This window comes from Mustelus asterias, chromosome 9 (assembly GCF_964213995.1).
Source record: "Mustelus asterias chromosome 9, sMusAst1.hap1.1, whole genome shotgun sequence".
Lineage (NCBI taxonomy): Eukaryota > Metazoa > Chordata > Chondrichthyes > Carcharhiniformes > Triakidae > Mustelus > Mustelus asterias.
The window spans coordinates 109,269,837-109,290,551 of record NC_135809.1 but is presented as its reverse complement, the minus strand read 5'-3'; the positions used below and the strand labels follow the sequence as shown (position 1 = coordinate 109,290,551).

General features: G+C 43.2%; 1 protein-coding gene across 1 annotated transcript in view; it reads right to left on the bottom strand.

Annotated features, from left to right (window-relative positions):
* Nucleotides 1-3,659: 3,659 nt before the first annotated feature.
* Nucleotides 3,660-20,715, bottom strand: part of LOC144498906 (uncharacterized) — a 44,050-nt gene continuing 26,994 nt past the window's right edge. Inside the window, exons 9-12 of the mRNA XM_078220792.1 lie at nt 17,722-18,033; nt 12,822-13,133; nt 8,816-8,863; nt 3,660-5,762 (exon numbers count right to left, since the gene is read on the bottom strand). Coding sequence (XP_078076918.1) covers nt 5,422-5,762; nt 8,816-8,863; nt 12,822-13,133; nt 17,722-18,033 — 1,013 coding nt within the window. The 3' untranslated portion in view covers nt 3,660-5,421. The remainder of the gene's footprint in view (nt 5,763-8,815; nt 8,864-12,821; nt 13,134-17,721; nt 18,034-20,715) is intronic.

The following is a 20,715-nucleotide window of genomic DNA, read 5'->3' as shown; positions in this document are numbered from 1 at the left end:
CATTCCTGGTATATTTGGAACAACCGTTCCCCATATTCAGAGGCCCCTTCCCCCTCTTGTTGCTTGGTCGTTGCGATTTTACTCCAATTGGTAGGGGCATTTCCTAAAACTCTCTGGACTTCTGTTTTAAACAGGGTGAAGAGTGCCTGTTGGGAATCTATTTCTGCTATTAGGGCTACTGCGTGTGTCCAACATCCCCCACTGTAGTCTTGTGCTGGGGGAATGGCGGGCCCTCCGGCTACCTGCCTCCATTTATCTGCTGGACATGCGGCCCTAACTATTTGATGTATATCCCTTAAGTGCAGTTGGTGTCCTACCCAAGCTGTATCTAATTCTTCCCAAAATTTCATATTTGCGTTTCTAGGTTGTAGGTTACCCAGGGAGGCCATTATCTGTTGTCTTTCGCCTGGGGTGAATGGTTTGTAATTTGCTGTTGGCTGCGCATCCGTTCCCCCTCAGGTTACTGGCGCCAAGTTCTGTTCTAGCGCTTCCCCTTCCTCTGGAGGGGCGGTTGGTCCCTGTTGTGTGGACTCATAAGGGGACAGAGGAACAGTTTCCCCTCCCCATTGTTTCTCCTCTAATACTCGATTCCTTTTCTCCACTTCCCTTACTCTGGATTCTAATTTTTAAATTTTATCCTTATCTTCATTTCACTTTTTAGTGGAGGCGACTACTTGTTCAATGAGTCCAGCTAATTGATGTACTAATAATACCCCTGCCTTTTTTGTTTTGTCTCTCTTTTCCCCATCTGCCCACTTTCTCTGTTGTTCTAAGGTCTGAGAAATATCCCAGCCATCCCTTTGCATCTTCTTAATCAACGAGTGTCTGTCTCTCATATATTTATCAATAAGGGAACCTGCAGGTCCCCACTTAGTTTCTTTACCTGCCATCTTGCAGACTTCTATGCCCTAGCCACGATTACCTCCTCGGCAACGTGTTTCCTCCACCAGAGTCCGGCTCTAGGTCAGGGTGATCAGTTCCTTATCGCACCGCTTTACAACGTGACAGACAAGTACACAAACTGTTATGCAAACAGATGGCAAACTCTGCATTTGTTCGCCATGTAAGAAGTTTAACAACACCAGGTTAAAGTCCAACAGGTTTATTTGGTAGCAAAAGCCACACAAGCCATTTGTTCGCCATTACAGAGTTTGATGCTAAATGACCTTTATCACTTGTGCTTCACGATCCTAAGTGCCTTGGTGCCTCTGCGCCCACTTCAGGGTCCTGACCTTGACGTGGGGGATTTCCCCTCTTAACAACCGGTCTAAGGCTGCGCGTTTGAGACAGGCACTTCCTTGTCCTTAGTCGATCAGCACAAGCAATCAATTCCTGTTTCTATCCGATAGTCCCAAAAATTCCCCTAATTTTCACCCGTTTTTAACTGCATTCTTGGCTCAGTCCGACTCCCACAGGTTCAATAATCTTTACTCCAGTTCGCCGATCGAGGCCAACTGATCAACTCACCAGCAGTGAGATCCTTGTTGACTACACCAATTTGTTGTGGGAAAATCACCACTCGGAGTCAGATTTAAAGATTCAACATGCAGTTTATCGGACAAAGCTTTGGGAGAAGCGCTGGGCTCTCCGCAGTGCACGCAGTCACCTTCTCAACTTTAAAATGGCAGCTGAGCTTCTTTTATACATTTTCAAATAGTGGACAAGTAAGGACATTTGCAGTTATCACATCGTTATACATCAATGCCCTCCCATCAAAGACTGATCTCGTTACTAAAACTCATTGTTTTGGTTCTGCTTTATCTCAAGCTAAGGTGATCATCTGGGCTTCAAGGTCTGATTTATTTCCTGTAGTAATTAGACACTAACAGAATTTAACTCGTTGTGCAATGTCTGTGCCTAAGTCAGCACATCTTAATGTCTTTTCACAGAGTCCATTTTGTGCCAGGTAACATCTTGTATCTTTTAATTTCGGAGTTTACTCCAACACCATGCCTCTGTAGCTAACACAGCCAAGAAGATCTTTAAAATAAACATTCCTGCTGTTGGTGAATCCACCCTTAAATCCTGGTCTTTTAATTTTTCTTCAAATCGCCTTGCCACAAGCCTGCCCTTTGCCTTAAGTTCCATCAGGAAACACCTTTTCTGTGCAAATCCATCTGTGAAATAGAGCTCTTTGTCCCTATCTGGTACCTCCGTGTATACCCCAAATTTACCCCAACGATGCAGTTCTTGCTGTCTGGCATCTTTTATAACTTTTTCATCTAATTTATTGGGAAGCCAGCAAGATCTCAAGCATTTGGGCTTCTACTCCTAGCAACATTCGTAGTCTTACTCATATTCCGATACCTTGTCAAGCTACGCCCCCTGTCCCGCCTGATATCTCGTTCTGTACTACCACTGCTTGATCTTTCCCTCCTGTTGTGGGATGTTCTTTCTATAGTTTTCGATCTCTGCCTGTGAACACATTCACTATCGGACTTCCTGTCTGAACTGACACTACGTTTCTGTGCCCTCCATTTTTGAACTGTGTGTTCCCAATCCATGGTCCTGACATCCTCCCCTGTATTCTGTACATTCAACCAATGTTTATACTTTCCAGTGGCCTGCCTTGCTCTACTAATCACAGTTGCATCCTTCCATTGACTGAACCCTTCAGGCAAGTATGTCACTTTTGTACCAACGTTTGGCAGTTATCCTTTTGAAACAAATGGCCTGTTCTATTTCATTGAAAGTATTGTGTTCCTCTACAGATACCCTGTCTGTTTCAGCTAACTGGTCTTCATAATTCTCTGACACGAGTTTCAGATGACCCTGGTTCCTCATCATGTTTGTCTACTCTTTCTAAATTTGCAAGTTTGTAATCTGTACCCATTATTCTTGATGAATGTATCCTAATAATCTGATTACCATGAAGCACAACAATTCTTTTGCCATCTATGCCTATAACCTTCCCTGGGCCTTTCCATTCATTGAAATTGTCTCTCTTATAGTATACTATGTCCCCTTGCTGAAAAACAGTGTTTGATGGCCATACATTGTGCCTTGATGCTCTGCAAATTCTTTCAGAGACTTCTGCTTCTAAAAATGCTCTTCAGAGCTAATTGTAATCCCTTCCCAAGCTGGAGGCTGGTCATTCAAAATGGACAGAATTTTAGGATTTCTACCAAATACTAACTGATATGGACTATAGCCCCCGACCATCTGCAATGAGTTCTTTGCATGTATCGCCTATGCCAAGGCTAAATTTAACTTGCAATTTGGTCTATCTGCCAAAATTTCCCACAGCATGTCATCTATTGCTGCATAGTTCCTCTCACACACTCCATTACTAAATGGGCTTTCCGCAGCTGTATTCACGACTAGGATATTCATATTTTCACACATATCCCTAAACTCGTTAGCAAATTCCCTGCCAGTGTCTGTAAGGAACTTTGCCGGTGGCTCCATTTCTGTCCCTATCCATTTTTCCATGATCTGATCCAGGATTACTCTCTTTTCTTAACTACATACAACGGTTGATTGTAGATGTAGCGACCAGATTTAGTCAAAGTGTAAAATGAATATATTGTTTGCTTTATCCCAGATCTTAAGGTCTATGGCCACAATATTGTTATTCCTGCACCCATTTGTTTCAAAACTTATAGTTAATAAAATATTTTGTCAAAGTATAAATACCTTCCAAATTTGAAACAGATATTAATATTCTTCTGCTTTATAAATATACACAGAAGAAACAGCAAAACAATAACCTTCAAATTGAACAAACCGACTCCAATTTACATTAGATACAACAATCTTATTGTTCTAAAGCAGATATATTTAGCTTATTTGTTTTAAGTGATAATGAAAAGTATAAAATATTAGGGGTGGGGAAGGAATTTTGTAACCCTACAGTGTCAGATGTACATGTTGCAATGACAGGGAGTTGGATTTTCAATTATGGCATTTGTAGAAAACGTCAGCACCTCGGAGTCTGCTAAATTTATCAGTCTGGTTCTTCCTTTAAAAAAAGATAAAAAGCATCTGTCCAACAGACTTTGTATGATACACAAAACGTATTTACTTCTCTAATTCATGGCCATGGGATGAAAACAAAACCCCTTGGACTTTCATACATGTTGCCAGTTTATAAATGAAGCAAGTTACTCAATCACTATAAATCAAAGAAAGAAAATACAAAGAATTTTGCCCTCATGTTCCAAACAATTAAGCTGAAACAGACAACAGAAAACTCTCCAGATAATCCTTTTATAGTCAGTGGGAAGAGGTGACCAAGGAGGTCAATGCTAACTTAGTTCACAGGAAATGGCTGCAATCCTGAAGAGCGTCCTCAATGTTCCCAAGAATTTTACCTCTCATCTCAATGGTCCGTTCCTGCAAGCACACAGGCACTATCCTCCACTGATTTCCTTCACTTCCTACAATCACAACACCACTCCATCTTTCTCCACACACGCACCCCTCACTTACTCATGTAACACCATAACTATTCAGTCACAACAAGCACATTCTGGTCGTCACACTTTATCCTGCAGGAAAAGGTTCCACACAGGTTAGGCAGAAGATGGTGACTATAGACACTGGAGGCCACCTGCATACCTTTACCCCACACAAAGAGAACATGTGGAACATTACAGGAATGGGGCCAGTTATGATCTTGAAGAGTGACAACAGGAGATGACACTGTGTCCTCTCATTCTCACCCTATGCAGCCAGCACAATAATGTGTAGAGATCATTTTAGCAGTTAATTCATTATCTCCTCTCTTCCCTCACTTATATCCCTTGTCCCTCTATTTTATGCAGTTATTCTGTTTTCACAAACAGTGCATTTGAAGGCCTGTCCTCAATGCTCATTCTTTCAATTTCTATATAAATAGCCAATTAGAAACATGGGGAAAATCCATTAATCATTTAATTTTTAATTGTTCTTTACCTTTTATTTCTTCATTGTCTTTATTTTATTTCCCCATTTTATCCCCCTTTTTCTCAATATTACCTCTCTCCCACCCATCTCCCCCCCACCTCCATCTGTCACAGTTTACCCTCTGATTTCAGCTTCTTTGCCATTCGGCCATTCACACTTCCTATTCCCTCTATGGACTGCCATTAGCAGCCTTTCCCCTTGTTTTTATGGCCGTGACTCATTCCCTCACCCCACAGTATAAATATCTCCCTCTTTCTACGCCTTTTAGCTTTGACAAAGGATCATCTGGACTCGAAAAATCAGCTCTTTTCTCTCCTTACAGGTGCTGCCAGACCTGTTGAGATTTTCCAGCATTTTCTCTTTTGGTTCCATTAATCATTAAGCTGTCTGTATTGTTGATTATCATATCTTACAAAGACACAGGATAAATGTGAATAGAAAAAGTTAGGCCATAAATGATGAAATTTCATTCACCAATGGAATAGGTAATGCAAGATAAAAACAATGGGGTTGCTTCCATCTTTCACATCAAAATCACAATGAGCTGCTTCCTGTTCCTGAAATACCAACTCCACTTAATTTCAGCTGGAACTCTCTGCAAATTGGGTCCATCTCAGTGATCACTTCAATTTGGAGTTTACAATTGCCATCCTCTTGCTTTGGTACATAAGTTAGTGCAGTGGTGAAACCTACACCAGTTTTAAACGGTGTATTGGTAATGCAGCTCATATCTTCAAAAGGGTAAACCTCTCTGTACCAAGTGAGGTGGGTGTCTTCTACGGCGGATCCTGTAATTGTGCAGGAAACCGTCACAGGCTGGCCAGCTTTAGGACATTCAGTCCGGCAAGTGATCTGTGACACCTCCTGGAAATTCTCTGTTGGAATAAAATTAATAACAATAAAACTCTTAAAAATGTGACATAGATATAGATTTAATTCTATTAATACAAGGAAAATTCTAGCAGTAGAGCTCTGCACTCCTACACTAGGGGCCTTTTCATTTTAGTCTCAACTGCTTCTAATATTCTGCAAGAAGTGAGGTATTTGTCACCAAGTCCCTGCAGGAATCACAAGCCTTGAAAAGAAATAAGCAGGACAACAGCCAGAGACAGTCTAGCCATCCTTCTGTCTCAATTGAGTGTATGTGGAGTTAAAGGAATAATGGAGATGGAGCCATAAAAGAAACAAAAATATCCAAGAGTGAGATACAAGGAGGAATTCTATTCTTCACACCGGGAACTTTGCGAGATTAAAGTGCTATACACAAATACTAAAAGGTTTTTAATAGTTTATATACTAGTAATTTATATACTAGTTACACAGAAAAGCCAAATTGATACAATTTATTCATTTCTGGGCAAATATTTGTGGACTATCAATCAGAATGGGCATGTTTCCAGTTCAGAGATATTTACTAAAGTTGAAACAATTATGAAACATATCACATCCTGGCAACTGGCAAAGGGAGAGCCACAGGAGATAAGTGGGACAGTTAGCATGACATCAACTATTAAGCATCAAGTCACTCCATATTACAAAAAGCTTGAACACTGTAGCAGATCTGGTAAGATTCAAGAAGTGGAGATGTCGGCGTTGGACTGGGGTTAGCACAGTAAGAAGTCTCACAACACCAGGTTAAAGTCCAACAGGTTTATTTGGTAGCAAATACCATAAGCTTTCGGAGCACAGCTCCTTCGTCCTTCGTTTGCACTGTTTGAGAACAGATAACCACTCCATCTGACGAAGGAGCTGTGCTCCGAAAGCTTATGGTATTTGCTACCAAATAAACCTGTTGGACTTTAACCTGGTGTTGTGAGACTTCTTACCAAGATTCAAGAAGCCAGTGCATTATTGACTGTCTGCTACCAGGCTTCATCAACTGAAGGTCCATGGGCTGCAGGCCTTTTATGTGGTCCCCAAAGCTACTGCTCAAAAGCTGGCACACAGGCCGGTCAGTTCAAATGCAGGCAAATGAAATTCAAGATTTTGCAAAGGGCTGATCTTCCAATCACAGGCCATTCTATTCCCACATTTGTTGCTGATAAGTGATCAGAAGCAAATGAGGGAGAGAAACAGTGCAGGAGCAGCGATCACCGGTGGTGGCGAATGTGTCGAGGGCTGCCTGCCCAGGTGAAGCAAAGCTAAGTTGGGGAATGCCAAGCTCAGGCAGGGGCCGGTGTCTGAATGATGCAAAGGTTGCCCTTGTATCCACTATTGTCTGCATTCTGATATATCAGGTTTACTGTGCATAAGGACAACAGATCGTTTGCACTTTTTGCATGATTTCTGCAAGGAAGAAGTCTTAAAATCAGAAGATGGCAACTTTTGGTAGTCCCCAAAACTGAAACATAACACTTCAATGTGGAGAGAGCCATGTGGATTGAGGCAAGCACTTTGGGTGATACAGACAGGAAATCAGAAAAGGTATTTGCCACATAGGGTTTGTCCTGTGGAACCTTTCATTAATCTTCAGTGAAACACAGCATAAGATCCTGATTACTATTTCAATTAAAATTAACATAAGCTCCATTCCTGAATTTCTATTCTAAGCTTTATTTCTCTTCTTTTTCTAAGTGTGTCTGAATGCAGTGAGGCTGTGCTCAGTGCATCCAGTCTTGTAGAGTGAGAACTAGCACTCATTCTCTCCCCTCCCAACGACCAGGACAGAGATATGTGTGCACACACGCCCAAAGGGTTGGTACATGAATAATGTAATACTGATGAGATGCAGTAAAACAAGCTGCTGACTGAAGGATCAAGATGCATTGCCCATTCTCAAACAATGACATTATGATTTAAGGTTTCTGTTTTTAATTATATACAGAACCAAGAACAGTCAGAAATTGATGGACAAACTGGAGTCCACTCTGTGCACTGTAATCCACCTTCGAACGTTTGAATAGGGGACAACCCATCGGAGGCCACGAGAATAGTCAGCAGTTCGTTCAAAGTTTTTCCAGCTGTCACCGTAGACTGTGTGTCAGACTGAGGAGGAATGTCTCATGGCTCTTTGTTTATCTCACTGTAATCATTTTTATGCGCAAAGATAGCCCCAGTTGCCAGCATAAGGAAGGAAAGAGTGCAGGCTCTCAGCAGCCAACAGTAGGTCCACCTCTCCTGCCTTGAGGAAATGGCACAAGATCCAGTCAACTCATATCATCTTGTCAATTAGAAGGCACCTAAGAAAATCACGAGCTATGTGCACACACACTATTCACATTTTGATTAAAAATATGGTTGCACTAAAGATGTGTTGAAATTGGATTTGATTAGATAGGATGAAGAAAAACTATTAGTTGATGCACTCGGGGAAAAGTTTGTGCAATGACCAGATGTGGCAGTTTTATCTTAATGTGGCAGAAATATGCTCTGCAGCTAGGAAATCGCTGAGCTCTATTTTATCCACATGCCTAGGCTGCTGCTCCAATAAATCCTCAAGTGTGGGCTACTAATGGGTAGATGTCAAGAGCTTCCAGCGCAATCTCACCAGCCTGATTTCCCTTCCCTTCCCTTCCCTTCCAGGGAGCATACGAATTAGAAATGTATGTCCTGTCTTGTCTGAAGGCAAATGGCAGAGAATGAATCATTAGGAACGGCAAACAAAAATACTAAATTACTGAAGAAATAAGGATTTTGCAAAGCTTTAATCATATTTGTGTTTGGTTCTTTAAATGTGTTTTTTTTGTCTTTTGCTCAGCAACCCTCAATGAGCATCTTTACAACTCTGTAAATCAGGCAGTAATGATGGAAAATAGGATGCAGAATGTCATCATGTCATTAACTGCCTTATACTTCTACCACAACCGAAAGCAGATCTAAAAAGGAATATCTGGTTTATTCTGTATAGTAACCTGAAATGCTACACTGATCCATTATGGATTACAACAAACATGCACAAAACAGGAACTTCTCAAAGTGAATACTTTACCTTCATCATTTCCTTGGATTTCATAAACTGCATCTTCACTGCCAATACCTTAACAGAGAAACTTGGTTAAATACATGGAAATGTTTATTTCATTTGACCAATGTTAAGAGTATTAAGTAACTCATTCAATAGTATTGAAAGAAACTGAATTTACCAAAAATTAACTATTCCCAGTCGTAAAAAAAATGTTTATCCAATATGAAGTTTCAATGTCAAATAAACATGCAAATGAGTACCTCCGAGTTCAACAAAACCATCAATATTGCAATTATAGCAATTGTAATGAAATGCTTTATTCCGAATTCAGATGAAAACAGATGGGTGACGGTGAGAGGGGCTGGGAGGAAGCAGTCAGTGCAGGGATCCCCTGTGGTCGTTCCCCTTAGCAACAAGTATTCCGCTTTGGATACGGTTGAGGGGGATGACATACCAGTGGTGAGCCGCAGTGAGAGGATCTCCAGCACTGTGTCCGTCTCTGTGGCTCAGGAGGGTAAGGGGCAGAGCGGGAGGGCAATAGTTATTGGGGACTCGTTAGTTAGAGGGATAGATAGAAGGTTCTGTGGCAGCAAAAGAGACTCACGGATGGTATGTTGCCTACCGGATGCCAAGGTCCGTGACGTCTCAGACCGTGTTTTCCGGATTCTGAAGGGGGAGGGGAAACAGTCACAAGTCGTGGTACACATTGGTACCAATGACATAGGTAAGAGAAGGGATGGGGATTTAAAGCAGGAATTTCTGGACCTGGGCTGGAAGCTGAGAGCCAAGACAAAACATGTGGTCATCTCTGGTACGTTGCCGGTGCCACGTGATAGCGAGTTGAGGAACAGGGAGAGAGTGCAGTTAAACATGTGGTTGCAGGGATGGTGTAGGAGGGAGGGTTTCAGATACGTGGATAATTGGAACACATTCTGGGGAAGGTGGGACCTGTACAAACAGGACGGGGTGCACCTGAACCAGAGGGGCACCAATATCCTAGGAGGGAAATTTGTTACGGCTCTTCAGGGGGGTTTAAACTAATAAGTCAGGGGAGTGGGAAAAGGAGTTGTAGTCTAGAAGTCAGTGAGAGTGGTGAGGTATTGGGGAAGGTATCAGGGTCAAGGGTGGGTACCGGTAGACAGGAAGGTGGGTTGAAGTGTGTCCACTTCAATGCAAGGAGCATCCGGAACAAGGTAGATGAACTTGGGGCGTGGTTTGGTACTTGGGACTACGATGTTGTGGCCATTACGGAGACGTGGGTAGAACAAGGACAGGAATGGTTGTTGGACGTTCCGGGGTATAGACGTTTCACTAAGTGTAGGGAAGCTGGTAAAAGAGGTGGAGGAGTGGCATTGTTAATCAAGGATAGTTTAACGGCTGCGGAAAGGCACTTCGAGGGGGATCTGCACACTGAGGTAATATGGGCTGAGGTTAGAAATAGGAAAGGAGCGGTCACGTTGTTAGGAGTTTACTATAGGCCCCCAAATAGTAATCGAGATGTGGAGGAAGAAATTGCTAAGCAGATTATGGATATGTGTGGGGGTCACAGGGGGACTTTAACTTTCCAAATATTGATTGGAGCCTTTGTAGGTCAAATAGTTCGGATGGGGCAGTTTTTGTGCAGTGTGTGCAGGAGGGTTTCCTGACACAATATGTGGATAGGCCGACAAGAGATGAGGCCACATTGGATTTGGTACTGGGAAATGAACCGGGCCAAGTGTTAGATTTGGTTGTGGGAGAGCACTTTGGAGATAGTGACCACAATTCGGTGTCTTTTGTTATTGCAATGGAGTGGGATAGGGCCGTACGGCAGGGCAAGATTTACAATTGGGGGGGGGAGGTAATTATGATGCGATTAGGCAAGAATTAGGGGGCATAAGTTGGGAACAGAAACTGGCAGGGAAAGGAACTAATGAAAAGTGGAACTTTTTCAAGGAACAAATACTGGAAGTCCTTGATAGGTATGTCCCTGTCAGGCAGGGAGGAAATGGCCGAGTGAGGGAACCATGGTTCACGAAAGAGGTGGAATGTCTTGTGAAAAGGAAGAGGGAAGCTTATGTAGGGATGAGGAAACAAGGTTCAGATGGCTCGATTGAGGGTTACAAGTTAGCAAGGAATGAGCTGAAAAAGGGGCTGAGGAGAGCTAGGAGGGGACATGAGAAGTCCTTGGCGGGTCGGATCAAGGAAAACCCCAAGGCTTTTTACTCTTATGTGAGGAATAAAAGAATGACCAGGGTGAGGTTAGGGCCGGTCAAGGACAGTAGTGGGAACTTGTGTATGGAGTCAGTAGAGATAGGCGAGGTGATGAATGAATACTTTTCTTCAGTGTTCACCAAGGAGAGGGGCCATGTTTTTCAGGAAGAGAAGGTGTTACAGGCTAATAGGCTGGAGGAAATAGATGTTCGGAGGGAGGATGTCCTGGCAGTTTTGAATAAACTGAAGGTCGATAAGTACCCTGGGCCTGATGAAATGTATCCTAGGATTCTTTGGGAGGCAAGGGATGAGATTGCAGAGCCTTTGGCTTTGATCTTTGGGTCCTCGCTGTCCACGGGGATGGTGCCAGAGGACTGGAGAATGGCGAATGTTGTTCCTCTGTTTAAGAAAGGGAATAGAAATGACCCTGGTAATTATAGACCGGTTAGTCTTACTTCGGTGGTTGGTAAATTGATGGAAAAGGTCCTTAGAGATGGGATTTACGACCATTTAGAAAGATGCGGATTAATCTGGGATAGTCAGCACGGATTCGTGAAGGGCAAGTCGTGCATCACAAATTTGATAGAATTTTTTGAGGAGGTAACTAAGTGTGTTGATGAAGGTAGGGCAGTTGATGTCATAATCATGGATTTTAGTAAGGCGTTTGATAAGGTCCCCCATGGTCGGCTTATGATGAAACTGAGGAGGTGTGGGATAGAGGGAAAGTTGGCCGATTGGATAGGTAACTGGCTGTCTGATCGAAGACAGAGAGTGGTGGTCGATGGAAAATTTTCGGATTGGAGGCAGGTTGCTAGCGGAGTGCCGCAGGGATCAGTGCTTGGTCCTCTGCTCTTTGTGATTTTTATTAATGACTTAGAGGAGGGGGCTGAAGGGTGGATCAGTAAATTTGCTGATGACACCAAGATTGGTGGAGTAGTGGATGAGGTGGAGGGCTGTTGTAGGCTGCAAAGAGACATAGATAGGATGCAAAGCTGGGCTGAAAAATGGCAAATGGAGTTTAACCCTGATAAATGTGAGGTGATTCATTTTGGTAGGACTAATTTAAATGTGGATTACAGGGTCAAAGGTAGGGTTCTGAAGACTGTGGAGGAACAGAGAGATCTTGGGGTCCATATCCACAGATCTCTAAAGGTTGCCACTCAAGTGGATAGAGCTGTGAAGAAGGCCTATAGTGTGTTAGCTTTTATTAACAGGGGGTTGGAGTTTAAGTGCCGTGGGGTTATGCTGCAACTGTACAGGACCTTGGTGAGACCACATTTGGAATATTGTGTGCAGTTCTGGTCACCTCACTATAAGAAGGATGTGGAAGCGCTGGAAAGAGTGCAGAGGAGATTTACCAGGATGTTGCCTGGTTTGGAGGGTAGGTCTTATGAGGAAAGGTTGAGGGAGCTAGGGCTGTTCTCTCTGGAGCGGAGGAGGCTGAGGGGAGACTTAATATAGAGGTTTATAAAATGATGAAGGGGATAGATAGAGTGAACGTTCAAGACTATTTCCTCGGGTGGATGGAGCTATTACAAGGGGGCATAACTGTAGGGTTCGTGGTGGGAGATACAGGAAGGATATCAGAGGTAGGTTCTTTACGCAGAGAGTAGTTGGGGTGTGGAATGGACTACCTGCAGTGATAGTGGAGTCAGACACTTTAGGAACATTTAAGCGGTTATTGGATAGGCACATGGAGCACACCAGGATGAGAGGGAGTGGGATAGCTTGATCTTGGTTTCAGATAAAGCTCGGCACAACATCGTGGGCCGAAGGGCCTGTTCTGTGCTGTACTGTTCTATGTTCTATGAATTCGATCCCATGAAACAACACTCACCTTTAAGGAGTAATTTGAAATTTTTATCTTGAATTTCGTTTGTTGCTATGTGAAGCACTTCGCATCTGATCAAACTCTCATGATCATTCTCATTCGCCATAAATTGTATGCTTGCGACTGATGAAAAGAGACCATCATCAGCAATCACAGGGCGAGTGTTAACTAGTCCTGAACAAGATTTCCCATTTTTAAACCACTTCATTTGGACAGCTTCAGGAGCATAGCTTGCCAGTGAGATACTGAATGTTACAAGCTGACCAGCTTCAGGGTGTGTTGGATCAACTTTAATAGAAGACAAGGCAGGAGAATGAGCTGAAAAACAAACAAAAATGGGCATGAATGTTTAGCTCTTGAAGCAAATGAATTAATCTTTTCTTCTAGTTTGAATTATACACAAATTTATTAAAGTTAAGATCACATGAACTTGCTCAAAGGTTACCATCAGAATTATTGTAATATCTTCTGTGAATGTACAACTTACATAGGTACAGAAAAGGTTCTTTTGAAAATAGCACTGATCTGGTGGAGTACTTTGGAGGGTAAGGAGGGTAAGGAGGAGAGCGGGAGGGCAATAGTTATTGGGGACTCGTTAGTTAGAGGGATAGATAGGAGGTTCTGTGGCAGCAAAAGAGACTCGAGGATGGTTTGTTGCCTACCGGATGCCAGGGTCCGTGACGTCTCGGACCGTGTTTTCCGGATTCTTAAGGGGGAGGGGAAACAGTCACAAGTCGTGGTACACATTGGTACCAACGACATAGGTAGGAGAAGGGACGGGGATTTAAAACAGGAATTTCGGGAGCTGGGCTGGAAGCTGAGAGCAAAGACAAAACATGTGGTCATCTCTGGTACGTTGCCGGTGCCACGTGATAGCGAGTTGAGGAACAGGGAGAGAGTGCACTTAAACATGTGGTTGCAGGGATGGTGCAGGAGGGAGGGTTTCAGATACGTGGATAATTGGAACACGTTCTGGGGAAGGTGGGACCTCTACAAACAGGACGGGGTGCACCTGAACCAGAGGGGCACCAATATCCTGGGAGGGAAATTTGCTACGGCTCTTCAGGGGGATTTAAACTAATTTGTCAGGGGAGTGGGAAAAGGAGTTGGAGTCCGGAAGTCAGTGTTGAGGGTGGTGAGGTATTGGGGAAGGTATCAAGGTCAAGGGTGGGTACCGGTAGACAGGAAGGTGGGTTGAAGTGTGTCTACTTCAATGCAAGGAGCATCCGGAACAAGGTGGATGAACTTGGGGCGTGGATTGCTACTTGGGACTACGATGTTGTGGCCATTACGGAGACGTGGGTAGAACAAGGACAGGAATGGTTGTTGGACGTTCCGGGGTATAGACGTTTCACTAAGTGTAGGGAAGCTGGTAAAAGAGGTGGAGGAGTAGCATTGTTAATCAAGGATAGTTTAACGGCTGCGGAAAAGCACTTTGAGGGGGATATGCACACTGAGGTAATATGGGCTGCAGTTAGAAACAGGAAAGGAGCGGTCACGTTGTTAGGAGTTTACTATAGGCCCCCAAATAGTAATAGAGATGTGGAGGAAGAAATTGCTAAGCAGATTATGGATACGTGTGGGGGTCACAGAGTAGTTGTCATGGGGGACTTTAACTTTCCAAATATTGATTGGAGCCTTTGTAGGTCAAATAGTTCGGATGGGGCAGTTTTTGTGCAGTGTGTGCAGGAGGGTTTCCTGACACAATATGTGGATAGGCCGACAAGAGATGAGGCCACATTGGATTTGGTACTGGGAAATGAACCGGGCCAAGTGTTAGATTTGGTTGTGGGAGAGAACTTTGGAGATAGTGACCACAATTCGGTGTCTTTTGTTATTGCAATGGAGAGGGATAGGGCCGGACGGCAGGGCAAGGCTTACAATTGGGGGAGAGGTAATTATGATGCGATTAGGCAAGAATTAGGGGGCATAAGATGGGAACAGATACTGTCAGGGAAAGGCACTGATGAAAAGTGGAACTTTTTCAAGGAACAAATACTGGGTGTCCTTGATAGGTATGTCCCTGTCAGGCAGGGAGGAAATGGCCGAGTGAGGGAACCGTGGTTCACAAAAGAGGTGGAATGTCTTGTGAAAAGGAAGAGGGAAGCTTATGTAGGGATGAGGAAACAAGGTTCAGATGGGTCGATTGAGGGTTACAAGTTAGCAAGGAATGAGCTGAAAAAGGGGCCGAGGAGAGCTAGGAGGGAACATGAGAAGTCCTTGGCGGGTCGGATCAAGGAAAACCCCAAGGCTTTTTACTCTTATGTGAGGAATAAAAGAATGACCAGGGTGAGGTTAGGACCGGTCAAGGACAGTGGTGGGAACTTGTGTATGGAATCAGTAGAGATAGGCGAGGTGATGAATGAATACTTTTCTTCAGTGTTCACCAAGGAGAGGGGCCATGTTTTTCAGGAAGAGAAGGTGTTACAGGCTAATAGGCTGGAGGAAATAGATGTTCGGAGGGAGGATGTATTGGCAGTTTTGAATAAACTGAAGGTCGATAAGTCCCCTGGGCCTGATGAAATGTATCCTAGGATTCTTTGGGAGGCGAGGGATGAGATTGCAGAGCCTTTGGCTTTGATCTTTGGGTCCTCACTGTCCACGGGGATGGTGCCAGAGGACTGGAGAGTGGCAAATGTTGTTCCTCTGTTTAAGAAAGGGAATAGAAATGACCCTGGTAATTATAGACCGGTTAGTCTGACTTCGGTGGTTGGTAAATTGATGGAAAAGGTCCTTAGGGATGGGATTTACGACCATTTAGAAAGATGCGGATTAATCCGGGATAGTCAGCACGGATTTGTGAAGGGCAAATCGTGCCTCACAAATTTGATAGAATTTTTTGAGGAGGTAACTAGGTGTGTTGATGAAGGTAGGGCGGTTGATGTCATATACATGGATTTTAGTAAGGCGTTTGATAAGGTCCCCCATGGTCGGCTTATGATGAAAGTAAGGAGGTGTGGGATAGAGGGAAAGTTGGCCGATTGGATAGGTAACTGGCTATCTGATCGAAGACAGAGGGTGGTGGTGGATGGAAAATTTTCGGACTGGAGGCAGGTTGCTAGCGGAGTGCCGCAGGGATCGGTGCTTGGTCCTCTGCTCTTTGTGATTTTTATTAATGACTTAGAGGAGGGGGCTGAAGGGTGGATCAGTAAATTTGCTGATGACACCAAGATTGGTGGAGTAGTGGATGAGGTGGAGGGCTGTTGTAGGCTGCAAAGAGACATAGATAGGATGCAAAGCTGGGCTGAAAAATGGCAAATGGAGTTTAACCCTGATAAATGTGAGGTGATTCATTTTGGTAGGGCAAATTTAAATGTGGATTACAGGGTCAAAGGTAGGGTTCTGAAGACTGTGGAGGAACAGAGAGATCTTGGGGTCCATATCCACAGATCTCTAAAGGTTGCCACTCAAGTGGATAGAGCTGTGAAGAAGACATATAGTGTGTTAGCTTTTATTAACAGGGGGTTGGAGTTTAAGAGCCGTGGGGTTATGCTGCAACTGTACAGGACCTTGGTGAGACCGCATTTGGAATATTGCGTGCAGTTCTGGTCACCTCACTATAAGAAGGATGTGGAAGCGCTGGAAAGAGTGCAGAGGAGATTTACCAGGATGCTGCCTGGTTTGGAGTGTCGGTCTTATGAGGAAAGGTTGAGGGAGCTGGGGCTGTTCTCTCTGGAGCGGAGGAGATTGAGGGGAGACTTAATAGAGGTTTATAAAATGATGAAGGGGATAGATCGAGTGAACGTTCAAAGACTATTTCCTCGGGTGGATGGAGCTATTACAAGGGGGCATAACTATAGGGTTCATGGTGGGAGATATAGGAAGGATATCAGAGGTAGGTTCTTCACGCAGAGAGTGGTTGGGGTGTGGAATGGACTGCCTGCAGTGATAGTGGAGTCAGACACTTTAGGAACATTTAAGCGGTTATTGGATAGGCACATGGAGCACACCAGGATGGTAGGGAGTGGGATAGCTTGATCTTGGTTTCAGATGAAGGTCGGCACAACATCGTGGGCCGAAGGGCCTGTTCTGTGCTGTACTGTTCTATGTTCTATGTACTTTGGTGTACCATTTTACAGCAGCATGTTGTAACAGGCACTCATAGGTGTCAAAGGGACATCCCAGACAACAAAGGTCATTGAATTAATACTCAGGAAGGAAATTGTATCACACAAAAGAAAAAAGTCCAAATCCTATTCAACAGATTTGTTCTGAAAGTTTGATATTTTAAACAAGCTGAAGAACTGATGTCCTCAGGCAAGAAAAAGGTTCAGAACTTCCAAGATGCATTTAATTGGAATGTAATATTTTACAGTGAATATAACTGCCTTAAATCAAATATCCTTCCTTTAAGTAACTTAAATTGAAGTCTTCTTTCTCCAATTTATCGAATTCGAATTTGCTTCACAGTTATTTAATATGAAATGGCTCATAATAAATGTGTGTTCTTACCCCCCAACCCCATATCTAGTCGGATTCTGCCAGATTAAAGTAAAGTTAAAATAAAGTTTATTTATTAGTCACAAGTAAGGCTTACATTAACACTGCAATGAAGTTACTGTGAAATTCCCCTATTCGCCCCAATCCGGTGCCTATTCGGGTCAATGCACCTAATCAGCATGCCTTTCAGAATGTGGGAGGAAACCGGAGCACCTGGATGAAACCCACGCAGGCACGGGGGAGAACATGCAGACTCCACACAGACAGTGACCCAAGCCGGGAATTGAACCCGGGTCCCTGGCGCTGTGAAGCAGCGGTGCTAACCACTGTGCTACCATGCCACCCCACCGTGCCATCCCACTTATTTGTGCGTGGCCTAGTGAATGCATTCACTTAAATCACAAATATTTAAATATGAAGTGGAACTTTTCAAACTTGTAGATAGAAGGATCAGGACAAAACCTACCTGGAAGTGTTAGATATGTCTGTTTTACAATTGGAGCTTTTAATTTCACGTGATTCACATGGAAGGAAAATACTTCATCATAATCTTGTGCAGTTGGTTTTACTTGCAATTGGGAAGTCAACCGATAACATCCGCTTTCGTCCTTCACAGGTCCTTTAATTGTGATCCCTTTGATTATCTGGCCTCCTTTATTTCGCCAAACTGTTTCAATAGTTTGTGGGTAAAAGTTAGAGATGCTGCAGATCAAAACAAGATCGGAACCATATGTGGCTTCTGGTGGGTCAAATTTGATTTCTTCAACAGATGGAATTCCTGTAAAAATAGCATGAAACTACAGTTGACTACTATACCAAATAGTCATCAGGTTGAAGTATCAAAAAGGAGATTCAAAAGATGGCTTTTTTCCCCCCACATGTTCAACTTTTATACAAGCCATAGACTTTTATACAGGAGCAGTCATCAGATTTACCATTGTGCAACTTAGGCTTTTTTCAAAGACTATGACAACTTAAAAAAAAATCTTACTTACAGAACATTCATGCTACTGATTTGATAATTGCAATTATGTTGGAATAGCACAATTTAGTACTAATTCTACTGCTGAAAGCAAAGCCCACAAGCAAAGCAGGAATGTAAGTGACATGGCACAGTTTCTGAAGGCACTCCGAAGCAGGTAGCTCATCCCTTCATACTTAAAATTATCTACAAAATAAAGGCAATGCCAGCATCCTGTTAGAGGCAGCCATGGTTGGCTCCTGAGATCCTGGGAATCAATGGAAGCATAGCCCTGAGTGGAGGATGCCCCCTGTCTGAAGCCCAATAAGTGAAGCTCGGTGGGAAAGGGTCCTTAAGTGGCTATTTAAGGAATTATTCAGGGGCAAGCATCGTCAGAGGCCTGGTCTGCCCCACCGTAAAATTGCATGCATGCTCTCCCATCTAAAGACCTGCCAGCAGGGTGTGTGTGTGAGGGAGAATTCAGGTTGAAAGGTCTTACAGCTGCATGTATAGCTCAGCTTTATTTGTTGCAAGCGTGTTGCATTAGAGAATTGATTCAGGAGGCATTCTAGTTATATCAATGTAATACGTATCAATCCAAGTTTGATCCTCAACAATTTTTGCTATGCCATCAGTTTAATACTATGTTGCAAATATCTAGTCCACATTTTATATGTTTTAGAGTATGGCTTTTTGATTTTGGGAATGAATGTCTTAACTATAGAAAATGGTGCAAATGCAATTAAAACAAGCTTAGAGTCTATTATGCTAAAGTTTTGAGGCCCTTTTATGATATTGTCTTTCAAGCTATTAACATCAAACAGCAGGTGGAGCATTCAGGTTTATCTGGCTGTTCCCAAGAGTTAGCTGCAATTTGGACATCATGTGGCTTGCAGCTCACAGAAAGGAGAAAGCCAAAGTGAATGGCAGTTAAATAGACCTGCACTATAAGCAGAGTAAAGGAAAGTCACTATTCACCATATGCAAGGCAGATGAGGATTAATCACAGTTTGAATTTTGTCAGAAGTTGGCAGACTGCTTACTTTGAAACTAGTGAGAGAATTTACAGTGTTCCCATAAAGATAAAATCACCATAGACCCAAATGACTATAGGCTGCTCTTCCCTTTCAGCCGGAGAGCTGACTGGTGATTTAACCTGAGGATTACCACACCTCAGGCAAGGGGCAAGGTTGAGAAGGCAGGCCTTGATGAATAACCTCAACTGGTCTGGAAAGTGAACCCGTGTTGTTGGCATCACTCTGCATGATGAACTAACCAGCCAGCCAACTGAGCTAACCGACTCCCCAATGGTCCCTATAGTCTTTCAGCAAATAAAGCATCCAAAACAGATTAGCTTAGAAGTATTTGAAAGTAACTAGAGCAAGGGACTGGGGCATCCACTGTCCAGAGATGGTAAATAAAGTTTTTTTGGCTACCTTTCTTCATTTCTAATCAAAAAAGCCAATTCAAATTAAGTCCAAACCATGGTCCCCAGATGAAGGACAAACAAGATCCAAGTTGACAAGACAAGACTTTGCATCGGGGGAAGTGATGGCCTAGTGGTATTATCGCTAGACTATTAATCCAGAAACTCAGCTAATGTTCTGGAGACTCAGGTTCGAATCCCACCAAGGCAGATGGTGGAATTTGAATTAAAAAAATAAAATAAAATCTGGAATTAAGAATCTACTGATGACCATGAAACCATTGTCAATTGTTGGAAAAATCTATCTGGTTCACTAATGTCCTTTAGGGAAGGAAATCTGCCAAACTTACTCGGTCTGGCTTACATGTGACTCCAGACCCACAGCAATGTGGTTGACTCTCAACTGCCCCCATGCAATTAGAGATGGGCAATAAATGCTGGCCAGCCAGCAATGCCCATTTCCCATGAATGAATGATCCTATCTTGGGCTCGATCAAACAAGATCCAAGCTGACAGGATGAGACATTGCACCCCCCTCCCGGGCTTGATCTAACACTCCATCTTGGCCAAGATGGCTTTGAAAAATTGCATCAGGTAGAGTCTCGGTTTAACCCCATTGGCTATGCTGATCCTTTACTCTACCCTGGCTTAGGCGAACCATGATCGCAGGCGTCAGCACACCCCTAGTGCAACGGGCTAGCCTTGTCCCTAGCCTGATCACAGTTTCACCCCTATCAGGTTTAAGTATTTTTCCCTCTGAGAATAGTTGAAGCAGAGGAGAATTCTCCCAAGACTGTGGCACATTTATGGAGGTCCATACAGAAGTAACTAACTTTAAGATTGATGTGTTTTATAAGGGAATTCTTTGGGGGAACTAAGTAGTAAACCAGAGTGCATAATATATGTATGTAGTTAATCGTACTCGCTTTAATTTGTTCTCGATACAATAAAGCTAGTTCTTACTTTTTTTTAGAAACTGAAATTTTGTGGCATATTTCTATTGGTTAGAATGTGTTCAGATTTCTCTTTCAATGTCTCTAAAGTGATTGTAATGGCTGTTTTCTTTGTCTAAA